The following is a 25,037-nucleotide window of genomic DNA, read 5'->3' on the forward strand; positions in this document are numbered from 1 at the left end:
GCTGGGCCAGTCGTCCTTGTTTACATCTGTTGTGAAGTGGTCTATTCAAGGTTTGACACACACATTCCCTCTTAATGTTTTGTGATGCCACTTTGGGATCTTAATTTGGTCCTGACATTCCTCGTGTATACCTTCTTTGAGCCAATGCACAGCTGCTTGTTGTGCCTAACGACTTTCAAAACCACCTTCCTCATTGTGATCCCTTCAGCTCGTCATGTGAATGAACTCCAGGTTCTTTCATGCAGCCTCCCTACACCACTTTTTTTTTTTCCAAGCAAACTGGTGCCAAAGACCAGGATGACCTTTTTGCCTATGGTTGTTTCATGATGGGCAATACATCACCCTCCCATTGTTGTTTGCCCCATCTCACCTCTCAGATGAGGATGAGTGACGTCATTGGTTGAATCCCAAATGTTCTACATTTTTTGCACCAAAGAACACCAGGTGGACAATCAATTTTTTTGTGGGATTCTGAAAGTCAAAGAAAGGCAAGGTGGTGCAGAAACTGACTTTGTGAATGTGGCTAGACCTTTGCATTAAGATCAGCTACGCGATGGCCAAGAAGCAGCCTATGGAAGGACTGAGGACACATTCCACCAAGGCTGCTACCAATGCATTTGCACGCTGAGTTCTTTCTTGACATCTACCAGGTCATGACGTGGGCGTCAGTAAACATGTTCACAATGCACTACTGTCTTTACAGCCGGGACATTTTTCCCGTTCGGTCCTGCAGGATGTTTTGGTTTGAACCCACTCCACAGACCCTCCACCTGTGGGAGGCACTACTTTGATATATATTCTAAAGGTGATTTATCTGGGGTTAGAAGTATTTAACAGAAGAATAAGTTACTTACCTTTGGTAACGCTCTTTTTGATGGATACTCTTATCTACATGCAGAATCCTCACTGCCCACCTACCTCCTCGTTCTGTTGAGTGGTCTCTTTTTGCCATCTAAAAAGGTGCCAAATGATAAGTCTGCACACTGGTACCTCCTATTGTTGTGTGCTCTGCTTCTGAGGACAAGCAATTAGTCAAGCAAGAAAGCAGCATAGGCCTTCAGAGGTGGCACCTATAAGCGACTATTCTCCATTATTTCCAGGGCAGAACAAATTTAACGTACAACCATACAGCACCACCTAGAGGTTTGCAGGAACACTACTGTGAAAACGTCTGGTTCCAGTCTGTTGCCTGGGGAATATTCTAAAGGTGGGATGTTGGAAATTGACCTTATCTGCATGGACACCCGTGATTGTTTGCATTTTGCTGGACCATATTTTTTCCGGACTTCAGAGCTTTGTGCACTGTAACCCCTGCTAAACAGGAATAAAGTGCCTGTGCCCGCCCCTTTAAAAATGGTTACATTGGCTTATCCTTGGTTGACCTATTTAACTTGTCTATATATTCCTAGTATATGGTGTAGAAAATGTACCCATGGCCTGGAAAGTAAATACCAGCTGTAGACCGCAGCACCTATTGTGCCATCCACAGAGTGGGCCGGTGAAACATCACTTCAGGCATACTATGTGTAGACTGACCTCTGCAGTGTAAAACCTGCAGTGGGACCTGCCAAAATGACCCTTTTTGAAAAGCAAAGACATCTCTTTTAAATAATAATGTTACCCCTACGTAGGCCTTGTAGCCCACAGGGGAGGGTGCATGGTACTTAAAAGTGGGACTTGCAGAGAATTAGTGTTACCATACCCCTACAATGACAAGACTGTAAAAGCTATTTTTAATGTGGCAGACCTTGCTGTCCTTTACAGATAATCAGTACAAATCAAAATATTAATTCTGTATCTCGGGTTTCGTTCCAGCTAGAAAAAAATTAAATCGCTCTGTTTAATATTTATCAAACTCACAATTGAATGACGATGTTGGATTGTAAATAAATATTTACGAAATGTAACTTTTCAAAATTTACCTTTTCCTTGCCTGAAGCTCCTGGAGGCTAGTATACATTAGCTATCCAGCAGCTGTTAATCAAGTTCTTGACCTTATTGAAGTGTGATGACTGCTCACAGAACAGGGACAATGACCTGAGAGTAGGGAGGTGCTTTTTACTCCTGGCAGTAAGACCAGTTGAGGTGGGCCCAGGAACTTAATTAACTTCAAAGGAGCCTGCCCTGTAAATTGTCAGGCGACACCTGGAAAGACACATCCTTGTTCCCATAGTCAGGCTGGAACCAAACCCAGTCTGAGTGACCACAACAGAGAGAACTGCTCACATCTTGGCCACACCTCTGGGTGGGCACACAGGCTCTGCATAAACAAGCAGGGAAGGATTTCCCCATTTTGGATTGTAAGAGTAAGGTGACTGTGAGATTGTTTGCAGTAAGGCAAACATGAACTGCTGTAAAATTGGGTATAGTTGCCACTTGGAACTTTTAACCCATTGGTTATTGAAGCACCAGGAGTCACTCCCACCCACTGACTGGTGTCAAACGTAAATGTGGTACTTCAAGCCACCATCCTCAGAACCCTTTCTGGACCTGCGGAAGATAAGAAGTGTAATGGATTCTGCATTGTCATGGCTTGTATCTCTATTTCTAGCTTTATCTTTGGCTTGCCATTGGTACTTGGTTTAGTCTGCTGTGATCTTGCTTGCCTTGTTGGATGTGGCCTGGTCTTTCTTGTTTGGTTTATATGTCCATGACCCTATACCCAATAGTCTCATTTTAGCTTAGCTTGTGGTATTCCTGCTATGCTGAGGGTTATGGATGACTTCAGTCCTTGGTATTCCTGCTGCTACCTTAAGATCCCTTCTGGCTTTCTTTCTGTATGTCAGTCCCTATTCCTGGTGGGTTGCTTGACTGAGGGCGGCTTTGTCATCCTTCGCTCACCTTTTGCCTCTTGGGCTCAACTATTGTGGGCGTCCATTCCTTTGGAAACCTTATTGCTACAGTCCTTGGAATGAGTCCTCATGGCTACTTTTGTAGTTAACACGTAGATTCTGGGAAGAAGTGGTTCTTCTTTATACGCACATCTAAAGGAGGAGAAGTTTAAATACTTTATTTTTAAGTAGGCAGTGGGATGTCTGTCTCTAGGGAGGGAACACACCTCATGGTATGAGGACTATGACGTGGAGCAAGATCAAGAGTGAAGTGGTTACCGCTAAGTAATCAAAGCTATGCATAGCTTAACACACACTGAGCTATTTAATTGTCGCCTATACATAATGTTGTGTGGTTAATGCTGCATTAAAAGGTTGAATAGAAGGTGAAATAACATTAATGCTCTAATGCAGTTGACCTGCTGGTTAGATTGTGGAACAAGTATACAGTCTTAAAAATGTTCAAATAACATTTAATAAGACAGAAGGGTAATCATTGCTGTTTGTGATTGTATAACATTGTAATCAATCACATATTTTTAATAAATTGTGCTAATTGATTTATTGGATGGTAGTGTCTGATTATACATTCAGGACTAGCTTCACTTTGGGCTTACTTATGTTGGCATTGTTGTTTTTGTCTGCTGTTCCTTAGGTTACTAAGCGAAAAGTCTCAAGTGGGTGATATTGTACCACAGAACTTCATTCGATTTCTATATCTAAATTAACCTTTTCATCACACTGGCAAGCATTTTGTGAGGAGAGCTCGCAAGCAGTGGTTCCCTGGGGCCTAATCCCCTGTTGTATTTCTGATTGTGGTTACCATGGCTGTGATCCTGCGATAGTACACAATGGACTGCTTAGTAAAATAACAACATACCCTTTTAGTCCCATCTTGAGCGATTTAGGATGTTGGTAGGGTTTATTGTAGGTGCTTGATTGTCAACATATTGTAATACTTGAAGAATAAAATTGTAGTTAAATCCATCCATTTATAAGATGTGTTGACTCCGTAGACTACCTATATTTGGACACTTTCTCACAAACCCAGTGTTCGTAAATAAGCCCTTCCGTTTGATTGCAGTGTCTTCTATGAAGACTGGTCCTTTATGATGGATGAAGAGCGGTCCAGCATGCTTCCTGTCATGGCAGCAGGTAAGACTTTAACTTTTAAGACACAAACAATTGTACGATTTATCTTGGCATAGACATTATAAAGCTGTGGTCTACATTGCTCAATATGTGACATTTATTTATCACATTAAAATAACTGAATGATTATATGACCAAATAGTTGCAAAAGTAATTGGTGACTAATATGAACTATATAATTTGAATTAAGTGTAGTTCATCAATAATACTTTGAAAAATACTTTGTGAGAAAACAGGTACAAGCAATATACATCTGAAAAACAAAATAGACAGGAGTTTTAAAGGTTGGGCTAAGGATGGGGTTATGGTTAGGTTTGTGGTAAAATTAAGAGTTGAAGCTGAGATGAGGATGAGAGATATAGGTAGGGTTGCTGTGTGTGTTAGGCTTGGCGTGAGGTATTGTTAGGTCTAGGGTGAACTCAGATTTAGGCTGAGAGATAAAATGGAAAATATTCTCCGTTTTAGCATCTGGAGCACTTGCAATAATTTCCATGAGAAAACATCTGGTACAATGATTTACTCTCAAATGTAGTTCATTAGATTACATCAGAAGATGTGTATTTTTCACCGGATGAAAACATGTTAGAATTCACCACAATTCCTAAAATTAGTATCGTAGCCACATACATGATCAATATTGTGACAAAAATCTGTTATCGCATTTTTTTTGTGCTGCTTCTTGTGACTGTTAAAATTTAGCATTCACTAGAATGCAATTTAAGGGAAGAAAAATGGCAGAGCCTTATCACAAAAACAGGTATGCTTCTTGTTACCTTCCATCTAACTAATAAATATCACACCATCTAAAAACAATTTTCTGAATTTCTCCCCATGATGGTCTGATTTACAATAGCAATATTATACGAGGGGGTCAGTTAGTCATTGACTGGGGTGGAATAGGGGCCTCAGCTGCACCTGGTCCCTCAGGCCCACCCCCCCCCCATGGTCAGTAACTACTTGGGAGTGGTGCTTTCCTTGGAAAATATAGCCTTGTAGTCTGCCTTAACGTGTTACACTGGCCATTACTTGGCCATTACATGCACACTCCAGCATTATAGGTCCGATTCCATGAAGGCCTAATGTCCTAATTAAACAAGCAGCTTTCTGGGGGACGTAGGGGGCTTAAAAACCCCTGTGAGTCCGCAGCTTCAGTGCCTTTTACAGCGCCTGCTCTGTGTGCCTAACAGTGCCTTCCAGTAGTGTGCATCGGGCCATGGCGGTAACTCCAAAGATCAAACATGCATGGCACGACCTGTGAAAGGAAGCAAATGTCAGCCCTGTCTCACTCTGCACAGCCGAACTGTGAGCGAGATATGAGCTGAGGAGAATTCCCCCCCTTTCTCCTTCCACCGCCCTGGTGACACTGCAAGCTATGGGAGGAGTGAAGATTTTCTCGGTGCTCTCATCCACTGACTCTCCTGCTCTCATTCATCTGTACAATCCACATATCCTGGAGAGGCCGGAGAACGTGAGGGCAGGTAAAATATTGTAAAGTTTTTTTATTTATTGGCATTTTGCAAAACAAGAAAACAATACAAAAAAAAAAAAAAAAAAAAAAACAGCCGGTCTATTGCTTGATCAATACAGAGTCAACATTACATACCACAATCATGTAAATTACAATTATACTTGTATGTATACTCGCTCCCTCGTACAATCGCTATAACAAAAAATAGATAAATTCGGTTCTGAAGGATATATGCAAAAGGACCTCACAATAGTATGCTGCTGGGCAAATTTCATCCATGATTGGAATAACTCGTAAGGAAGGCACGATAACAATGTACAATCACTAGTTTGCTTACCCCACCAATGGCTACCCACCTTCCATCTTGTTCCCCCTTCAGGTTACGCCTGTGACCTTGTGTCTAGAGTGGACGCGTGATTTTCAGGGGCCCATGCCACAAATGGTTCCCAAATATCCTTGAGTCGAGATGTGGAAGGCATCAACTCCCAGAAAGTGGTCAATTGTGAGTGACCAAAGGTCTTTAATCCAATTATCTTTAGATGGAACCTGCTTACTTCCCCAGTGAATGGCAACCCGTCTTTTAGCAAAAAGAAGTAGTAAAGCATGCAGTTTTAGCAGGTGTGTCCTTTACATACCCCAACAGCCCCTGTATGGGATTGGGATCCCCGGTCAGCCCAGTTATTTGGTGGATAATTTGGAAAACATTGGACCAATACCTTTCCAATCTCAGGCAGTCCGAAGCAACATGCAAGAAATCAGCATGAGCAATACCGCATCTCCAGCAACTTTTGTCGTCTTTGAGCCCTATATGGTATAAACTGGTAGGTGTCCTATAAAATCTGTGTAGGAATTTAAAATGAATTAAGCGAAGTTTGTAATTAGGGGACAGTGCCGTGAGTTGGTTGCAGCAATACAACCATTGGTCTTCTGTTAGCTGTGGCTGGATGTCTACATTCCACGCCAGCAGTGCCCGAGGTTTCGTCAGAGGTGCTGATGTCTGCATGTGGTTATATATCCTGGTGATGAGTCGGCGAGGGGATGCGGATTTGAGTACGTTTTCTAAAGCGCTTAGGGTGGGCGGGCGTCTGGAAAAGTATCATGTAGAGACCGGCACACTGCCTTGAGTTTGTGATATGCAAATAATTCAGAGAACGCTACCTGCCCATCCCCCTCAGTCGTCGGGGGAGGTCGGAACAAACCTTCTGGATAGAGGTCTGCGAAAGTATGTACGTTCAGTTTGTGTTCCAGGTCTTTACCAATACCGTCGCCTGTGGAAAACAGCATTGAATTATGTGCCAGAAGCACAGCCGGGGCATGTAGGATGGAAGCTCCAGCTCTCATCCGCAACTTGTTCCAGGCCCAGCGTAGGGTCTCCACGGTGTCTATATCGTCCTGTGGGCTTTTGTATGTCTGAAACAGGGCGACCCGCAGGGGGAGGGGTGCTGCGATGGCCTCCTCAACAGCTACGTGAGGCTGAAATGGAGTAGGGTGTACCCAATAGTGTAAAAACTGAGCTTGTGCACTCCATGCATACAATTGCATGTCTGGGGCCCCCAATCCACCCTGACACAAAGGAAGTGTCAAAAGATCCCATGAGATTCTCGCCTGTCCGCCCGCCTACACCAGGGAGATCAGTAGTGACCGCAAGGTTTAAAAAAAGGCTTGTGTAAGGAGATTAACAAATAAATCAAGGAATTTGGGTAATACCACCATCTCAGCCAGTGCTATTCTCCCGGCTCAAGAGAGCCGAAGCCCAGCCCATGCAGTGATCTTGTCTTCCAGCTAGGTTATGGCACGACCGTAATTCATATTCCATAAGACCTGCATATCTCTGCTAATCCATATTCCTAAATACTTCACAGGTTCTACCGTCCAATGAAGAGGGAACTCAGAGGGGCATTGGACAGTGTTGTCCGTCAGAGGGAAAATAACAGATTTAGCCCAGTTGATCGAGATTTCGGAAAGGCCACCAAATTTAACAAAGTCCCTTAGCAGCGGGTCCAGGTTTGATGGCGGGTCAGACGCACATAAAATGTAACGTCATCGGCATATAATGAGATTAAAAGACTACGAGCACTGAAACCAATCCCCATAGTGGTATGATGTTGCCGGATACGCGCTGCAAGTGGCTCCATCGCAATCGCGAATAGCAGAGGGGACAGCGGGCATCCCTGCCTCGTACCACGAGAAATGCTAAATGGCTCCGAAAGGAGACCATTCACCCTCACGTGCGCCAGCGGCTGTGTGTAGAGTAAACATATTACATTTATAAATAATGGACTAAAGCCCATACGCCCAAGGATTGCAAACAGCTATGGCCACTCTAAAGTATCGAAAGCTTTCGTGGCGTCTAGAAATACTACTGCCGCTTGTACCTCGGGATGCAAATAATGTAATACTGAAAACAAAGTTCTGAGATTTTGAGATGTCGCTGGCCCAGGAATAAATCCTGATTGATCCGGACGAGCAACCAGTGGGAGCAGAGGTTGTAGCCTATTTGCAATCAGTTTTGCAAAGATTTTTACGTCTACATTTATTAAGGATAGTGGCCTATAGGAATCTAACACGTCCTCCGGCTTCCCAGGTTTTAACAGGGTAATTATTATCGCTTCACGCATCGATGGCGGGAGGATTCCAGACTCGCAGACTTCTACAAACAGCTCATACAAATGGGGCACTAGTTCCTCAACATAGGTTTTATTAAAGGTAGTAGTTTGCCCGTTGGAGCTGGGGGCTTTGTTGGAGGGCAGACTTCTTATGACCTGTGCCACATCCTCCACCGTGAATGGAAAATCAAGGTAATCCCTGTGCCGTTGACTCAACCAGAGCAGTTCCAGGGAATCAAGAAAAGGCAACAGGCCTTCGTGGCTGGAACCCTGTGTAATAGTGTAGAGGTTAGAGTAAAAAGCAGAGAACTCATCTAGTATGGCTTTCTGACCTCTAATGAACGATTGGTCTGTAGTTTTCAACTCAGTAATGAAGGCTGAAGACCTTGGAGCACGAAGCATTGCCGCCCGTGTTCTTCCCGGCCTATCTCCCTCCCCGTATCTCCTATCCTGGGAGTATTTACCTAGAAGCTTAACTTCCCTTTGTGCCTCTTCCTCAAACTCAAGCAATTTTTCCTTCATTTTTGCCAGCGTGTTGGAATTCCCAGAGGAGTAGAATTGGGATTTTAGTTCCCTGATTTGTTTTTCAAGTGTAGCAAGGGTCCCCCGGATGGCCTTCAACACCCCCGCCTGTCGGGCTATACATTTCCCTCTAACCACAGTTTTAAAGGCCTCCCACAATGTAGCCATAGTGTCCACAGTGCCCCCATTGAAAGAAAAATAATCCTATGTCTCCCGTGATTTCCTCCTTAAAAGCGTCATCCAAGAGGGCGTTATGCGGCAGTCTCCAGGTGAACATCCGCGTAATGGAATTCGGTAATTCCAAGCGCAGAAGACAGGGTGCATGATCCGATAAAGACCAGGGAAGATGTAGGGCCTCCCTCGCCCTCATGGCCACCTCGTGGGAAACCAACCAGTAATCTATTATTGACCATGCTCTATGATGTTCTGAAATACATGTCCATTCCTGAATCATCGTGTGTGTATGTCTCTAAATGTCCACTAAGTCCCCGTCAGACACTATGGCTTGTAGTGTAGCGCTGGCCGTAGGATGTACTGTTCGAGAAACCCCTTTCCTGTCAAGTACATCATCAAGAATGGCATTAAAGTCTCTACCCCAGATAATGGTGTCACAGTTTGTTGCTTTCACCTTGGCCCATGGAGATTGAAAAAACTCGGGGAAGTCAGTGTTGGGGCCATATACTGCGACTAACACCATAGGATTACCACCCAGTGTGCCCTGTATTATTGTGTATCTACCTTCTGGGTCTAGTCGTATAGCACCCGCTTTCCAGTCCAGACCTCGCCTGATCAGCACAGCAAGCCCTCTAGAGTAACTTGAATAAATAGAGGAGTAAATCGATCCCCATCTGCCATGTCTTAATCTGGGAGACGATGGAAGACTAAGATGTGTCTCTTGCAACATGCAAACGTCAATGTGGTGTCGAAGCAAATAGGAGTGCACTAATCTGGCTTTCCTACCATCATTCAACCCTCGAATGTTCCAGGTGAGCAGATTTAAAGAAGTCATAGGGTGTCAGCGTCTATATAGTGCAGGCGAAATACAAGGAGCGAAACATATCGGCATATATGTCTTCACATGGTAATCAATATGGAAATTAAAAAGCATAGACCTGGCAAACAACAAAACAATTCCACCACCCAACCCGCCACCCACTCCAACCCCCCAATCAGTTTGCAGAACACCCATCCCAAACAGTGTAACAACCACAACTACTAGTGGGAGCTCTCCCATGGGGACGTAGTACCGTCGGCATACTCCCCTGATTGCTCAGGGTGGCCGAGAACCTTTCGGTGAGTCTCACCTAGTGTCTTGTAATAATGTAAACCAAACACCCAGTCCCACCAATGACCATATAGAGGGTATGCAGCTATCCCGTGAATAACAAGTCGATAAAGAGTTAATTGGTCACAGATCAATACCATAGCCTGCTGAAGCAGTCGTATTACACGTAGAATCAATGAACATATATGTCAGTGCAACAGATTATAGAACCATTATAGAATGAGCATAGGTATACCCCACCCCCCAATTCCAACAAAAACAAATCAAACCACGCCAACTGGCGACATCTTAGCACAACCCAGAAGAATCTTGGGACTATGGGCGATTTTCACTTAAATTGTTCTCTGCAGCCGCCGATCCCTTGGGACGTTGTCTGGATGCCTGTCCGCCGACATGTTTCGCAAATTTAAGAGCAGATTTTGCATCCGTGAAGAAGTGAGCAGATCCGTCATATGTGACCTTGAGTTTGGCGGGATAAAGAAGTGCGTACCGGATCTGGGCCTGCAAGAGTAGACGTTTAGCCTGAAGGAACTCCCACCTTGGCGCCTGTACAGCTGGAGTAAAGTCTGGGTAAAAGGAAATATTGTTGCGTCCATATGTAATCGTCCCCTTACCCCGGGCTAGGCGGAGGACTGCATCTCGATCTTGATAGTTCAGAATTATGGCCAGAATGGGTCTGGGGGCAGCCCCGACAGGTGGTTTAGGGTCCAGAGCACGATGTGCTCTCTCCATGGTGAAGACTGAAGAGAGGTGCGGGTCAAACAGTTCGTGGAGCATCTCTGCTACTAGGTCTCAATCTTCGCAATCGCTGTTGTCTCCGGTATCCCAGTGGTACGGAGGTTACTTCGGCGAGACCGGGCCTCCAAATCTTCGTTTTTGGTGCGGATTACCCCAGGCACTTTGTCCATCTGGAGGAGTTGTTCCTTTGTCTCCACTTGGAAGTCATGGAAATCCGAGACTCGTTTTTCAAGCACATCCAGCCTAGTCTTGTGCGTTCTCACCTGCGATTTAACCGTGTCCAATTGGGAGGTTAGCGTGTCAAGTTTAGTGTCAATGTTCCGAAGACTGGACCTCATCTCCAACATTCAAGTACGTAAATCCTCCCCCTGGTCCTCCGTGTGGTGGGCTGGTGGGCGCTCCGCACCTGCCTCTGAGTCGTGCTCAGTGAGTCTCGTGGTGCGCCGTTGGTCGAAGGTCAGCTTCGGCTGCTTTGCGTCCTGTTTGCCCATGCCTCAACCCGTGCCACGAAATCGTCTTGTATGCGCCGCCAATCAGTCTCGAAGCACGCTGGTGATGCCCAGTCTGGATATACCCACCAGATACCTGTCCGCCGAAGAGGGGCGTAGCTAGGTGTCGCCTGTACCCCAGCTACGCAGGAAGTAAGATCTGGCAGGGCAGCCGAGCGAACAGCAGGTAAGTCCCTCCGCACTGGAGTGTGCCACTTTACAGGTCCGTGCAAGTATGACAGTTTGTTTTCTGTCGCGTCAAACTCGCTTGGCATGGATTTAGCCTAGTGATCAGGTGTGGCAGACTCGTGGGGGAGGGAGATGTTATCCCTCTACAGACTCTGTGGGGGTGGTTTTGTTCACTCTACTAGTACGGTCCAGTCCACACCAGTAGTCAATGTACCACCAGTGATTCCTCCAGCAGTGCCCCAATCTCACGCTAGGCTGTCCGCATCGTCAGGAGGCCCACCAGAGGGTTCAGACCCAGTCCCGCTCACTCTCCCAGGGCAGTCCGAACCACAGGTGCTATCAGCAGACAAACGCTGTCGGCGATGTTTTAAATCCACCAGTGGGCCTCAGTTACATGCCGGGCCGCGCAGCAGCAGCGCGCACTGTTAAATTAAGTCCTTCCCCGGCCTCGCCAATACGGTGATGCATACCCTAGCAAACTCACTTTTGAAGGTCGCACCCCTCTCCAGAAGCATCGGCGCCGGTGTAATCTGCCCTCCAACGCCCCGCCACTTTCATTTAAGGATCGCTGATCCCCTGCCAACTGCCCACCGTCTGGACAGCCATTCAGGGGGATGTGCAGATCGTTTACCGCCCCCTGCAGTTTCTGCCAATTGTCCGGTGTCACCTGTAGATCGATCTGCCGAGCAGTCGAGCGGCTAAGTGCACCGAAGTCTATGTCGGGGAGAGCCAGGGCCCACTGCAGTCCCGGCGCCAAAGACTCGATTTTCGCCGCAGCCTCCCGCCTGCATTATCACCGGCCAGCAGTCTCAGGCCGCAGTAGATCGGTACTCACACCGCTGTCCCCGGAGCACCTCCAGCGATGAGCGTCAGCTTTGTGGTAACCAGTGGAACGGCTACCAGCTATCACGGTGAGGTGTGACGGTGGGAGACTGTCACGACAATCAGGGGACACAGACACTTAGTTGTATATTGGGCCAAAGACCCCGAGCGGTCTTGCGCCCCTTTATTTATACCTTTGGGCGCGCTCGACCTCAGGGTGCGTGGATGCGTGGACGTAGTGTACGCACGGGCCGGATGGCTCCGTTACTACATCCCTCCAATCTTTTAGATACAGTAACTCCTGCTAGGGAACTGTTCAGTTCTTTTGAGCACACCACGCAAAGTCTCTTAATCTCGGGGTCGGATTCGGCCGGAGACCATACTTCTGGCTCCGGGAGATCTCGTTGTGTCCGGACCCACCGGCCTCGCTCTCGGGTGAGGAATCTGCTTCCTCTTGGTTCCTGGCTGTTTCTTCAGTCCGTGACTCTGTCCTTGGTGGCGGTGGCGGTGGCGCTTCCGCCGGGTGGCTTCCTTGGACACTTGTGGGGGTTAGGTTTTCCCCCGTTTCTAGCTCTTCCACAGGCTGGTCCGACTCCGTTGGGTCCGTGGGCACTCTCTTGAACCAGGAGGTGTTTCTGGTGACTACCCGGGTTCCTCTCATGGCCGACACCATGGTGCCGTGTACGTTGACCACTTCCCACACTTCTGGTTCGAATGGGGTGCGATACTTCCAGCTCGGGTGGCGGTCTTTTAAGATGACTTTGTCTCTGATCTTGAGCTTCATGAGCTGAGCCCTCCGGGCTTGGCTGGCCTTTTCGTTGGAGGTCCGTCTCCTGTTCTGTGCCGCGTTTTGGTCCAAAGGTGTTGGATGCCATGAGGGACTCGCTGGTATGCTGTCTCTTGGGGCCTTTTGAGTAGTGCAGTGTGGGGTTTGGCAGTATGCACTGAGGAACTGCGACAGGCACTGTTCCGCATCTTCTCCCTTGTCCACCCCGATCCTCAGGGCCCGGTTCATCGTACGCATGAACTGCTCCACCTCCCCGTTCGCCTGGGGCCACTGCGGGGTGATCTTCCGGTGCCGGATGCCTCGGGAGGACAGGTAGTCTTGGAAGTCTCTACCTTGGAATGGTGGGCCATTATCAGACCGGACCTCTTCCGGCAGGCCCATCATAGCGAACGTGCGTTCCAGCACTGCCTTCACCTGGCCGAACGCTGTGGATGCCACCACCTCGACCACCGGGAACTTGGAATGCGAGTCACTCAGCACCAACGTGTGCCGTCCGCCGGGAATGATCCAAAGTCGATGCTCATTTTGGACCAAGGCTCCGGGCATGGGTCTTTGGTGATTACCGGGTGCGGCGCCGGTTCTCCCCCTGTGATATTGCATGAATGGCAGTTGCGAACGGCTTCCTCCACCATGGCGTCCATCCCTGGGAACCACACCTTGCTCCTCAGCCTGGCCTTGGTTTTGGAGGCGCCCTGATGTCCTTGGTGCGCTAGACGGACCACCTCTCCTTGTAGACTTCTCTGGATCACAAGGGAGATGCCTCTCAGGACCACCCCCTGGGCCCCCTCGCTGAGTTCACTCTGCACCCTCCAGACCTGTTGCCGGAACAGCTGTTCTTCCGCTGTGAGGGCTTGGACCCCGTCTAGAAAATTGCACCAGTTCCGATTTGTCAGCGTGTGTTTTACTTTAGCGAGGCACTCATCCGTTTCCGTGGCTCTGCCGATATCATTGAGCGTGAGTGCCACCGGGCACGTTTCTTGGGAAATCATTCGGACAAATTCTTCCGTATAGTCTTCATCGGATGGGTCTGGAGGTGGCTGGGACGGGCCGGGGTGCCTAGACAGGAAGTCAGCTGGATTGTTGGCTCCTGGTCTGAATACCACTTTGAACCGATATGTTTGTAGCTGCACCGCCCACCTCTCAATCCGCGGCGGGGCAAGTCTGACGGTGCCGGTGAAGAGCGGGACGAGGGGCTTGTGATCTGTGATCACCCGAAACTCGTGCCCGTACAGGTACAAGTGGAAGTGCTTGATGGCCAGTGCCTCCCGTTCTATCTGCGCATACCGCATCTCCGTCGCAGTCAGGGCCCAGCTGGCATACGCGGTGGGAACCCACTCCCGTGACTCGGTTTCCTGCATCAGGACTGCTCCTAGCCCGATGGGGCTGTCATCCACCACCACATCCGAACGTCAATGCGGGCGGAAGTAAGCCATGACCCGGTCGTTGATGAGGGCGTTTGTTGGACTTGGCCCTTCTGGCAGGTTCACCCCTGAACTTTTTGCTTTTATTGGTGACTTGGTGTGGTGATTTTTGGTTTCTGCGCACTTTCCCTGTGTCCCAGGATAAAGTGCGTGCGCACGCTGAGTGCATGTGGTGAGATAGGCCTGCCCTCCCATAGGAATGCATGGGGAATGTATGTGTCCCTAGTAGTTCCTGATGCGTGGGGTGTGCAGGCCCGAGTTTGGTATGTGCGGACTCGTGTGATTGAATGCTTCGCGATGATGTGTGCGGCGTGCATGTACCTAGTGTAGAAGTGCCACTTCTAGAAGTGGGCACTTCGGTGTGCAGTGTGAAATGTGTGCCTTGTCACGTGATTGGCTGGTTGAGGTCATGTGACGGGCTAGGGATTCCCCAGAGTCAGGATGAGTCACCCAGTGGTGAATGGGGAGATCAGCAGCTAGATGGGTGGGAGGAGTACACCTGGGTCCTGAATAGGGCAGGGTTTTCCCCACACAATGCTGGCTCCGCTCCCTGTGGTGCGACTGACGACCCTAGCCCTGCCAGTGAATAAAGTGAGGGGCTGAGCACATCAAGGGTGCTCCCCAACCAGCTGCGACTGGTTTTCCCCCTCACCCTGAACCCAGAACAAAGGATTTTACTGTATAAAAATGGGGCTGTGTCCCCACAGAAACTGTTCTCTGCCAGGATCTTACCTGAGGGGGGCTGCTGCTGCTGGACCAGAGGACCGCCACCTGGATTACCTCCCTGCCTGGAGGCCCAGTGAGCTGGCTCTGGGTCCAGGCTTGCCCCCCACCCCTGCCCTGCTGCATGCAGGGAAGAACTTTGCTGGACTTTGGTACTTTCCTGCTCCCCAAAGCGCCTGGGAGCGCTTTCATTTGCCTTATAGCGCTAGGAGCGCTTTATTTGTGGCCAGCAGCGCGGTGCTGCAATCCTTAGCGAGGGAACCCCGACGTAGGGATTCCCTGCTATTTTGCCCCGTTGCGGGTGCCTACTCCGCTTATTTAAGTATTGACTTAGCGGGTGCCCACCCCGCTTTTAGTGCCGCTCTTGTGGGGGTTGAATTTACGTTGCGGGTTCCCACCCCGTTTATTTCCCTTACGTCGCGGGTGCCCACCCCGCGACGTGAAACTATTGCTGAAGATTTATTCCCCCCAGCGGGTGCCTACCCCGCGTGGTATGCGTAAGAAGGAGGGAGCCCACCCCTCATTGCCGCTTTAAGGAATAAAGGAATCACCGCCGCAGCCCGAGATCTGAATCAACTGCCGCGTCGGAGGAAGTCAGGCAACCTCCACCGAGACGGGGGCGGGGCCTGACCCGGAAGAAGCAGACGGGAGCCTACCCTGCGCTCCCGTGATCAAGGTCGACCCGGAAGCCCCCCCGGGCTCCGGTGCAGCCCGGAGCAGTGAGCTGACAGCAGAGCCCAGGCGGGAGCCCACCCCGCGCTGGACTGCAACAAGAGAAGACTGTGGGGGAGCGGAGACGACGCGGGAGTCCCCGGAAGCAGCCCGGTAAGTACGAAGGGCTGGGGGACTCCGCGCATGTGTTGGGGGTGCGGGGGCAGTGTTCGTGAGCCCAGTGAGGTCCCCGCGCACTCGGGGGCATTCTGGCATTTCTCCTAAGAGCTCCGTGTAGCTCCAACGAACGGGGGCATTTTGGTGTCTCGAGTCCCTGAGAGGGACTCCAACGAAGGAGCGCACATCTGTTTAGAGCGCCGTGCACGCTCCACCGCATACGGGGGCATTTCTTGTGCGATTGAGTGGCCCCAGATGGCAGCGGGCCACTCCCACCTTGACCCCATTATTTCTCGAGCCTAGAAGGCTCTAGGGGGCAGTTTCTGCTGTGCAGAGCCCACGAGGCTCTAGGGGGCAGTTCCTGCTGTGCAGAGCCCACGAGGCTCAGGGGGCATTTCAGTGTTTCAGAGCCCTGGGAGGCTCCAACGTTGGCCCCAGCATTTCTCCAGTTGCCCAGCACTTAGTGGGCAACTGCTACGTGTAGGTTGTGCTTTGTGCGCCTGGTTTGCGCAGCCTGCGCCGGCGCGCCCTGACTCTGCTGAACACAGGGCGCCCTTGCCCCTTCACGGCCAGTTGGCCTAGGGACTGCCACAGTGGTGGCTAATGTGAGTTTTTGCGCTATTTCTCCTAACCTGCACCTCTGAATGTGTTTATGCATCATGTGCCTTGTTCTACACCTCTGAATGTGATGCATCATGTGTAACGTGCTATTACCCCTACAGGTATTGTGATACTTAGGTGGTTGTTTGTTTTCTCCCTAGTACAGGTGGTGCTAGTAGTTCCCTGCGTGACATTTTCCTAAGGTGGTTAGGGTTGCGTAGGTGGTACTTACCTGTTACCAGTAGTTACTGGTTGTGTGCTACATTTTCTATTTAGTGCTACAGTGATTGTATGTGCTATGTTCTAAAGTATTATTCCTACAAAGTGTTATTTCTACAAAACGTACTATTTCTAAAAGTGCTAATTCCTGACAGTGGTCCATGTGGCCCTGTCCCCTGTATATATAATCCCTTGTAAATTCTGCCCGTGCCTGTTGGCACATTGTAAAGTGTGTGTTTTTATCTAATGTGTTTTGGTAATACAAAGGCTATTTTTATATAATACCTTGTGTGGAGTTTCTTTTGTGGTGGGCCTTGGGTGTTGTTGCTGGGTGCGCGCGCAAACGCTTTACACATCGCCTCAGGGATAAGCCTGTCTGCTCGTGCCAAGCTACCAAGGGGGTGAGCAGGGGTTATCTTTGGCGTGTAACTCCCCAGCCCTGACTAGAGGGGTGGTTTCTGCCTGGCTTTGGCGCAAGCCCTAGCCAACCAGAAATCCCATTTCTAACAGCGTTCTTGACAGCCTGAAACGCCAGATCTTCTTTGGCCGACCAGGCCCATGGTTGGCCTGTTTTCGTGAGGACGCGGAGTGATTCTGATAGGGATGCGTGATTGGGGATGAACCGACCACAGTATGTGGCCATCCCTAGGAAGCTTCTTACTTCAGTGGCTGACGTGGGCCTCGGGGCCGACCGGATGGCCTCTGCTTTCTTCGGATCAACCCTCAGCCTTTCTCTCGAGGATGTAGCCGAAGAAATCTACGGATTCCTGATAGAAAGAGCACTTAGATTCGTGCAGGGTGAGGTCGTTGTCCGCCAGTCGCTGTAGGGTGTCCCGGAGGCGTTTGTGATGTTCTTCCAGCGTTTTTGAGAACACGAGGATGTCGTCACTCAAGTTTATGACTCCTTGTAATCCAGACAGCGTTTCCCTTATCGCATTTTGTTACACCTCTGCGGCTGACGAGACGGCGAAACTCAGTCTTTTGTAACGACGTAAACCAACGTGGGTGGAGAACGTTGTGATGTTTCGGCTGTCCGGGTGGAGCTCCAGCTGGTGGCATCCCGCGTTGAGGTCTAGCTTGGTAAACCACTTGGCGCCGTTGAGGTCCGCTATGATGTCGTCCATTGTGGGCGTGAGGTGGCGCTCTCGCTTCACAGCCTTGTTCGGGAGGCGCATGTCGACACACAAGCGGATGGCCACCGGCTGTTTAGGTTTCGGGGCCACGACGAGGGGTGACACCCATGGAGTGGGGCCCGACACTTTCTCGATCACCCCCAGGTCTTCCAGCTTTCTCAGCTCCTCCTCCACTTGGGGCCGCAGGTGGAACGGCACCCTCCGATGTCTGAGCGCCATGGGCCGAACCGTGGGGTCCATGTGTAGCTTGAATAGCTTCCCTCGCAGGCATCCTAGGCCGCGGAATAGCATGGGGAACTCCTTCAGCGTCTCCCGAGTGTGCAGATCGTGCACTTGGTTCGCAAAGAACACCAGCACCAAGTCCTCCGCAGTGTGGCAGCTGAGTAGGGTGCCCCGCTTTCATTCCGCAACGTGGAACATCGTGGCCAGCTTACAGCATTCACTTGCGACCTCGACTTCCATCACCCCTCGTAGGGACAGCGGCTTGTCACTATCATACGTGAATATTTGCGCCTTGGACGGTCGAAGGGGTGGGCGCGGCGACAGCTTCTCGTACTGGTCTCTGTCCATCGCATTCACTGATGCTCCCGTGCCTATGAGGGCGCTCACAGGGGACCCTGCCACGGTGATGTCGCACATGGGTGGCAGCCTGCGCCTCGTGCCTTCTCTGCCGACAAAGGAAACGAAGAACACCTCGTCGTCCTCCGCACCGCAGTCGATCCCCGGCGGGGTGTTGTCGCTGTGGACCGGTGGGTCTTCCAGCGTCAGTTGACTCATGCTGGCCGTGACGCCCCGTGAGCCTGAGGCATTGCTTCGTCCCCTTCCACTTCTGCACACTTTTGCAAAGTGATTCAGTCGCCCGCACTGCGAGCATGTCTTCCCTCTCGCGAAGCACCTCCCCCGGGAGGTTGGTCCAGGCCGCAGTTGCCGCATGTGCCCCTCTGGGGAGCCCTCGTGGCCCCCGTGACTGGGCCGGTCGTCTTTGGAGTACATCTACCCTCTCTTCCTTGACCGTGGGCGCTCGCTGAGGCGCTGCGGGCCTGTTGAGGGCCGCTTCCATTTCGACCGCACGCGCATTCGAAAGCTCGTGGGACCGGGCCAGTACCAGAATTTAGTCGAGGGTGATGCCCGGCTGCCGTAGGATGAGGCGTCGTAGCGGGACTGACCAGCATCCTTGAATGAGCTGTGCGCGGATTTCCGCTCTCTGGTCCGGCAGCGTGCACGAGGTCACGAGCTTGCGGAGGCGGGCATAGAAGACGTCGATGGCCTCGGTCTCCCCTTGTCGCGCCTGCCGGAGCTTGAACCATTCAAAGTCGGGGTTGGTCTGTGGATCAAAATGGCGGTTCAAAGCCGTGATGGCTCCAGCGTAGTCGCTGTCGTCCCCTCTGTCCGGCAGGATCTCGAAGAGGTCATACAGTTCAGCCCCTCCGTAGCACATGAGGAGAGATCTCTTTATTCTTCCATCAGTTTCCCGCACCCCCACAAAGTAGTGGTCCAGCCGACCGATCCACGAGCGCCAGCGTACCGCGGCAGTGGATGGGTTCGAGAGCTCACTGAAAGGCGGTAGCGGGGCCGCTGTGCCGTACCTGGGCGGGGCAGGTGCTTGCTGTGCGGCCTGCTGCTGTGGTTATTGCACGGGGGGTGGCGGTCGAGTTGGCGGGGCGCCTCCTCCGCTGGCGCCCGGGTCCGTCAAGTTCGCCAAGCAGGTGGCACACGGGTTGGTGCGTGCACCGGGCACGGATGAGCGCCAGGACGGTGTGACCCGCGAGGGTGCTGGCTGTGCTGCAAGTGCTCACACCCCCCCTATCCACGTGTGGGCCTGGCGTGTGTATTGGTCAGGGGTCAGTCCCCCCCTTTTACTCCAGTGTTCAGGCAAGCCCTCCCCTTCTTGTGGAATGTTGTGTGGCCTCTGAGCGAGCTGGACCTCAGGTGTGTGTCCTCCAGCAGCCCCTTCTCCTATGGTCGGTCAATGTAGCCTGCAGAGGAGGGAGGGGGGAAGGTCTATTCCGCCCCAGCAGTTGATGCCCCCAGCTCGCGAGAGTCAAAAACCCCTCCAGAGTGAGCGCGTAGAACTCCAGCGGAGACACAGCCCTCCCACGTGGTAACGGGAGAGCAGCCGATCTCCGTTGAGAGGAGGTCTGTGCGCGAGGGCGGCGCGTGTGTGAGCCAGAGCAGCGCTCGCGGGTTCGCAGGGGCAGGCGGCCTCACCTCGTTGCCGCTCCGCGGCAGGAAGACAGGATGTCGGAACTCGCGGGGTGGGCACCCGCTGCAGGACACACGCCGCCTCGGTGGTTGGAGCTGCGCGGGGCCAGGAACGCCGAAGGCAGGTGCAGGCAGCTACGCGGGAGGGGTGGCGAGGCGTGGGCTCGATCCCACCCTCGTCGCCAGTGTGGTAACCGGTGGAACGGCTACCAGCTATCACGGTGAGGTGTGACGGTGGGGGACTGTCACGACAATCAGGGGACACAGACACTTAGTTGTATATTGGGCCAAAGACCCCGAGCCGTCTTGCGCCCCTTTATTTATACCTTCGGGCGCGCCCGCCCTCAGGGTGCGTGGATGCGTGGACATAGTGTACGCACGGGCCGGGTGGCTCTGTTACTACAGGCTTGATGGGTGCTGCACACCCTAAGCTACGAAGTGGGATCGTTTAGCACAATGAGTGCTCACCAGTTGTGCGGATTTATGTAGGATATTATCTCGGCCAGCGGAGCTCGCATAAGTGGCGGCCAGTTCGCAGCGCGGCAGACCACGCCCTCCCCAAAATATTGTAAAGTTGACAGCAGGAGGAGAGAATTATAGTCTGCTGACAGTAAACCTTGCTTGCTATAGGCCCACTGCTGTCTACGTTGCAATTTCCTCATTCATAGCCTGTGACATGCTCTCTTCCCTGATTCTCTTTAGGATATGTGCACCTAGTCTGTCCCTCCTCCTCCTTCTGTGGTGTATATTGTCACTGAAAAGAGAGGGAGGGGAATTTTCCACGGCTCCTTTGTCTCCTTAGGCACTGCTAAACCGAGAAAAGTTGGGGACAGCCTCAACCACAGTAGCTGTAATTGCCTCAGGCACCCCCCGGGTTGTTGACCCTAGTATCCACGGGTGGTGTGGCGGGCGGGTACAGGCTGTTGAAGTTGAAGCACTGAGTCGTGGGGCTCTCTGAAGCAGCGGACATCCAGGTTGTGGCTGTTAGAAAGTTTTAATTTGCTAAGAATTAATGATTAACTTAGGTATGCTTAAACCAGCATAACTAGGCCTTGCCAGGCTTCATTGCCAGTTATTCATTAAATGCTTGGGAAAAGTGCATGTTTATTTTAGGTGTACGAGCATTCCATGTGCACGTCTCTTTCTCTCTGTCAGAAAATCTATTAAAATACAGCTTTAGCATGGTCTCTGTGTTTTTGTGTTAAAAATGGTATAATAATGTGTTCTGCTCACCAGAGGGAAGGATGTTTTTTCTGTTACAATTCCTAGGTCACTTAGCGGAATTCTGCTGGTAGTGGAACTAGCTATTGTATTCTCGTGTTTCATAAAGTATTATTTCATCTCAATTAAATATGTATAGCTTTAACAAATAAGATGCTTTAGGAAGTAGAATTTTCTAGTTGTTTAGTACCTAATAATAGATTTATTGGTTGTCATGAACAAAACATTTGTAATCCAACCCTTCTGTGTAATGTCATGCTATGAATGTATGTGCGGTCTGTTCCTGAAACATTATAAAACGTGCTTTTTGGGGAGCATCAAGCTTTTTGTTCAATTTTCTTTTAGTTACTGAGCAATGATCTTTTTGGCTTTTATTTGGAGACAGACAATATGTCAGGCTCCTTGCTAATTTATTTGATTTATTAACTAACTACTTTTGCTTTCTGTAATGATACTACATTTCTGAATAAATCCATAAGGTTATTCATAATGTTATTAACTTTAGAATCTTGTCATGTGCAAGTTTTATTATTATCCTTGGATAACACATTTTCTCATTAATGTTATTGAATATATTAAGAGTAATGCAAATAGTAATAAGGCAATGCGTGCGCATGTAGTAAGATAATACTTTTACCTATGATCAAGGCTCATAGACTTCACCATGATTTACCTAGTGAAACCCTCCCTTCACTAGTATATCTTCAACATAATATTGCCCAACCTGCTGATAGTCAAGTCAGCTCTACAACTACAACAGGTCAATCACGAGAAACTTCCAGATAACAATCTTAAAGCCATCAGTGTCCTAGGGTAGTTCAGTTCAATTGATGCCTCACTCAGTGAGCTAGCTAAGGTTCTGAGATCTTCCCAACACACTTATAAGAGTACAGTTTTAATGTGTAAGTAGTTACATCTTCAACATTCCCCAACATTTCTGGTCCCAGGCCCACCTTGATGGTGGTCTCTCTTTCCTTCAGGCAACATGGTATTTCTAGTTTGACTCCTAACAATATATGTGGCATGGCCACCCTCTCTGTTCTCTTTGCCCCCATAGTATATCCCTCAATCCAAATTTGAAAACTTGTGGACCCTCAGGTACTTGATAACTGAGAACCTCTTTGATTTGCGCCAAAACATTTTCCAGAATTGCTTTTGGCACTACAATCATATATATATTTCATCTTCCTTATGTCCACAAACCCTCTAGAATTTGCCACCTGAGTTCAAGTAAACTATCGTAAATATTCTCAGGTCTTGCTATCAGCTTATGTGATGTTTGCTTGTTCTGAAAACATCTTGAGGCTCTTAGCAGATCTTCTCACAGTTGTTGCCAGTGATATTCCCCAGTGAACCTGCCTAAAGCTCTCTCCCTCCTAGTTTGAAAAGGCCACTTTTTAGTTGGATGGGACCTTCCAAAACATTTGTACAGGTTTGCTATGTTCCCTGTCGGAGATTTATAGACACCACCACTCTGACCTGCTTAATCAGAGCTTATCCTTTGGATGCATCTTTGTCATCCTTCATCCAATGAGCTGGAAATATGGCTTCCTTTGCATATTTCAATGTTAGGATTCCTATTTTGGCGCAACCGTATTGGGTTTCGTCCTGGTTACCATCATTGAGTCATACCTCCAGGATTACCTCTGTTTTTCCCATCACTGCTACTATGGCTGGTGGCATGCTGCATTCATGTGCCAGCGTTTTCTATGGGTACTCAAACAGGAATTGACGTCCTAGATTTGTACATAGCTCCTGTGTTGGCCATGCCTCACTGTAACACATTTTTTAAGCATAAAACTGGAAGACTAATAGTGATAAAACATTTTTAGAATTACCCTGCTGGCCATTCATGTCCATAAAAATTGAACTGACTAAACCAGAGGCAAACAATCAGTCTGTCTTGAAACTGAAACCATATATGAGCCCTATAAAGTAGATGTGATTCACAAATTTCTTGATTGATTTTAAAGACTACAACAGAACAACTTGGTTGCCTAAGTTATCAGTACTTTGCTGCCATGTCAGGGGAACAGATTAGTACTGTGTGCCTATTCATGCAAACATTGGCTTGCATGAAAACTCAATTGCTGCAAACCCGGTGCAAACTGCAGAGAGAATAACCCAGAAATGCAGTGCAGTTTATGTAGAAAAACATGAGAAACTACAAATAGCACAAAATGTAACCTATGCATAAGGGGCAAATTATAAGATCAAGGTAATTATTTAATTGAAGTGAAAGAATATACATGTAAACGTCATTATTTTAATTTGAGTAGTAGTACATAATTATATTCAGTGTTAATAAATTTGATGTTCCAGTCCAGTGCTCCCAACTGACATAGTCAACGCTCGATACATAATTGAATAATCTCTCTTTGAAAAACGATAATATTAAACTCTATGAAGTACATAGTGGCATTTTAACCATCCAGAAAACATTTGGATGGAAACCCTAACCTTCCCTCAGTAGTGAACCCGAGTTACATGCGCCACCCTCCCCAGAAATCTGTGTTTGTTATAGTTACATTTATGGGTTTTCACAAGTTTCATTAGCATGGATATCACACTATTCTAACCTATACTTCATATTCCATCCTTCACCCGCCTTGCGGGAAAACAATCCAGCAATGGAGTCGTTGACCATGCGCATTACAAACCAGAGGAGGAGTCACTCTACCTCGTGACTCCAAAGACTTTCTTAGAAGAAAAACAACTTGCACACTTCCGCGCCCAAAACTAGATTGCAGGATTATGCTAAGCATGTGAATTTACAGCACTATATGCCACGAACAGATGCTTGCTGGGTGAGTAACATTTTCCTTATAATAGTTATTAAAAATCCAATGCAATCCTTAAGGCAGGTTTGTAGTAAATATTAAGGGAAAGTAACTTTTGGAAAGTTACCTATTCCATGCCAGAGCCTTGAGGGGGCTAATTAATATTACCCTCTGACAGTTGATCAGCCTGTAGTTGGCCTGAATTAGGTGCGGCTGAGCTGTGAACTTCCTCTGAGGAGCTATACAGTAAGTCATTTTGATTGCCAAGTCAAGCTGAATGGGCAGGTATGAGTACAGCAGACCATTTAGGGTGGGGGCTATGGGCATCCTGGTGGCACGACAGTGTCAAATCTTGCCTGACAGGTCTGTCTGAGGCACATGTGAAACTTTGCTCCATTAAAAGGGATCAAACCGGTCCAGATCACAATTCTTCTCTATCCCCTGTCTTGTTTCTGAAGGACCCTATTTTGTCCTACCAGACTTCTGACTTTTGTTTTTGTGGGACACAGGCCAGCTTGAAACTGGGTTTTAGTGTTAGAGGTGGGAGGAAACTGGTCATTTCCATAGTACCCTCCCATGCACTCCCCTTCTGTCAGAACCCACGTTTAGTGTGGCTGAATACTTCAGCAATTCGTTCTTTTTAATAACCATGTTTATTGAGTTTTAGTACAATAAAACACTCAGTTTTTATATACTTAGATACAAATAAGGTACAGCACAGGGCAGATTCATAAAGCACTGTAAGGCTAATATCTGGATATGAGATAGTTTCACAAAATAAAGTAAGACGGTAGACTCTATTCCAGCTGTCTCAACCTTTTCCCCCATGTTCGTTCATGCTTCACGGGACACCCTCTGGCTTGAAATACTGGCCTGTCTTTATGTGCACACCAGTCCACCCCAAGCCATCACTGCGACATAGTTGGAGGAGCAGGGTTTTTCCATCGGGCTGCTATGTCGCGCTTAGCCACCATAGTAGCCGTTCCCAGGAATGCTCAATCTGCCCCGAACCTATCGGAGCC

The 25,037-nt window shown here is 49.2% G+C and overlaps 1 protein-coding gene across 3 annotated transcripts in view; it reads left to right on the top strand.

Moving 5' to 3' along the window:
• Positions 1–25,037, top strand: part of SNX29 (sorting nexin 29) — a 1,557,993-nt gene that overhangs the window by 136,663 nt on the left and 1,396,293 nt on the right. For all 3 annotated transcript variants that reach the window (XM_085632108.1, XM_085632106.1, XM_085632107.1), the window contains exon 6: positions 3,916–3,986. In XM_085632108.1, the coding sequence (XP_085488234.1) occupies positions 3,916–3,986 (71 nt within the window). The remainder of the gene's footprint in view (positions 1–3,915; positions 3,987–25,037) is intronic.

Source organism: Triturus cristatus, chromosome 10 (genome assembly GCF_964204655.1).
Source record: "Triturus cristatus chromosome 10, aTriCri1.1, whole genome shotgun sequence".
Taxonomy (NCBI): Eukaryota; Metazoa; Chordata; class Amphibia; order Caudata; family Salamandridae; genus Triturus; species Triturus cristatus.